The sequence below is a fragment of the Apodemus sylvaticus genome, chromosome 15 (assembly GCF_947179515.1).
Source record: "Apodemus sylvaticus chromosome 15, mApoSyl1.1, whole genome shotgun sequence".
Taxonomy (NCBI): Eukaryota; Metazoa; Chordata; class Mammalia; order Rodentia; family Muridae; genus Apodemus; species Apodemus sylvaticus.
Genome location: NC_067486.1, coordinates 5,858,494 through 5,860,786, shown reverse-complemented (window position 1 = coordinate 5,860,786; position 2,293 = coordinate 5,858,494). Strand labels below are relative to the sequence as shown.

General features: G+C 43.4%; 1 protein-coding gene across 1 annotated transcript; it reads left to right on the top strand.

Moving 5' to 3' along the window:
- Nucleotides 1–1,500: 1,500 nt before the first annotated feature.
- Kcne2 (potassium voltage-gated channel subfamily E regulatory subunit 2) lies at nt 1,501–1,903 on the top strand. Its single transcript, XM_052159156.1, has one exon. The coding sequence runs from the start codon at nt 1,501–1,503 to the stop codon at nt 1,870–1,872; it is 372 nt and encodes a 123-aa protein (XP_052015116.1). The 3' UTR covers nt 1,873–1,903.
- Nucleotides 1,904–2,293: the final 390 nt, after the last annotated feature.

Sequence of the window (2,293 nt, the reverse complement as noted above, 5' to 3'; positions counted from 1 at the left end):
AAACTTTTGCCATATTGCTGCGTGTAAATCCTTGCAGCTTATAAAAGCAAGTGCCTCTGCTTCTTTGAACAGCAAGCATCCTGGATGTATGCCATGAACATAGGTACACACATGAATGCATCATGCTGGATGTATGCCATGAACACATGTACACACATGAATGCATCATCCTGGATGTATGCCATGAACACATGTACACACATGAATGCATCATGCTGGATGTATGCCATGAACACAGGTACACACATGAATGCATCATGCTAGATGTATGCCATGAACACATGTACACACATGAATGCATCATGCTGGATGTATGCCATGAACACAGGTACACACATGAATGCATCATGCTGGTTGTATGCCATGAACACATGTACACACATGAATGCATCATGCTGGATGTATGCCATGAACACAGGTACACACATGAATGCATCATGCTGGATGTATGCCATGAACATATGTACACATATGAATGCATCATGCTGGATGCATGTCATGAACACATGTACACACATGTTGGATGTATGCCATGAACATATGTACACACATGAATGCATCATGCTGGATGCATGTCATGAACACATGTACACACATGAATGCATCATGCTGGATGTATGCCATGAACACAGGTACACATATGAATGTATCATGCTGGATGTATGCCATGAACACATGTACACACATGAATGCATCATGCTAGATGTATGCCATGAACACAGGTACACACATGAATGCATCATGCTGGTTGTATGCCATGAACACATGTACACACATGAATGCATCATGCTGGATGTATGCCATGAACACAGGTACACACATGAATGCATCATGTTGGATGTATGCCATGAACATATGTACACACATGAATGCATCATGCTGGATGCATGTCATGAACACATGTACACACATGAATGCATCATGCTGGATGTATGCCATGAACACAGGTACACATATGAATGTATCATGCTGGATGCATGTCATGAACACAGGTACACACATGAATACATCATGCTGGATGCATGTCATGAACACAGGTACACACATGAATGCATTTGCTAGTGGCTGAGAGAGGTCACCTGTGTTTTTCAGCACAAACAAATGCACGATGATTGATAAGAATTCAACATTTAAGAAAAACACCAAGAAAAGCAAAAAATGCATGGTTATATAAGCATCCGTATATATGTACACATTCTGATCTACTTCCTTCTAGTCTTTCTCCATTTTAATTTGTGCATATGTATTATGTATAAATGCCTTTGTACAGTGTTATGTCTTCTATTACATTTTATTGTAGCAGTACATTAAAAAATGAATAAAAGCGACTGTTTGATTTAAAGACTACCCAATTTTGAATTCAGTCCCTCACTAGCCTGGCTTAGAGACTGCATTCTCTCCACTTGCTCTCACCTCCCCACCTCCGTGGAGGTAGCCAAAGGGAGGAAGAGCCTTAACCTTGCTAATCTCTATTCTCATTTAATTACAGCCAGGGGAAACATGGCCACATTAGCCAATTTTACCCAGACACTGGAGGATGTCTTCAGAAAGATTTTTATTACTTACATGGATAACTGGAGGAGGAACACAACAGCCGAGGAACAGGCCCTCCAGGCCAGAGTGGATGCCGAGAACTTCTACTACGTCATCCTGTACCTCATGGTGATGATCGGCATGTTCTCCTTCATCGTGGTGGCCATCCTGGTGAGCACGGTGAAGTCGAAGCGGCGGGAGCACTCCCAGGACCCATACCACCAGTACATTGTGGAGGACTGGCAGGAGAAGTACAAAAGTCAGATCTTGCATCTGGAAGACTCCAAGGCCACCATCCACGAGAACACAGGGGCGACAGGGTTCACAGTGTCACCCTGATAAAGAACAGGGTCCATCTGGCTCGGACGGGGTGCTTCTGGTGCTTCCAGAGCCCACTTGTCCTTGCTCAGAAGAAAGCTAGTTCCTCTGTGCAGGCCAGGTGACACAGGTGGTGTTTCTATCTAGTGGTTTAGGGGAGCCTGTTGGGTGATACCTTGTGCTGAGGATCTCTTTCTTTTATTACTTGCTATGCACTGTAAATGTCATTTAAATCAATTTCAATCATGAGAACAGAGGCGAACATGAAGCAACGAGACTGGGCAGGGCAGGGGGAACAGAAAGAGATTTACCAAGCTTTCAGTCTTCGTTCTCATGAAATATTAGTTTGGATGTAGCCAACTCACTTTATGAGTAAGTCAAACGGTCAGAAGCTAGGGTTTAAATCCTTCTTGGGCTCACTGAACTGACGGGAGAGCATTTA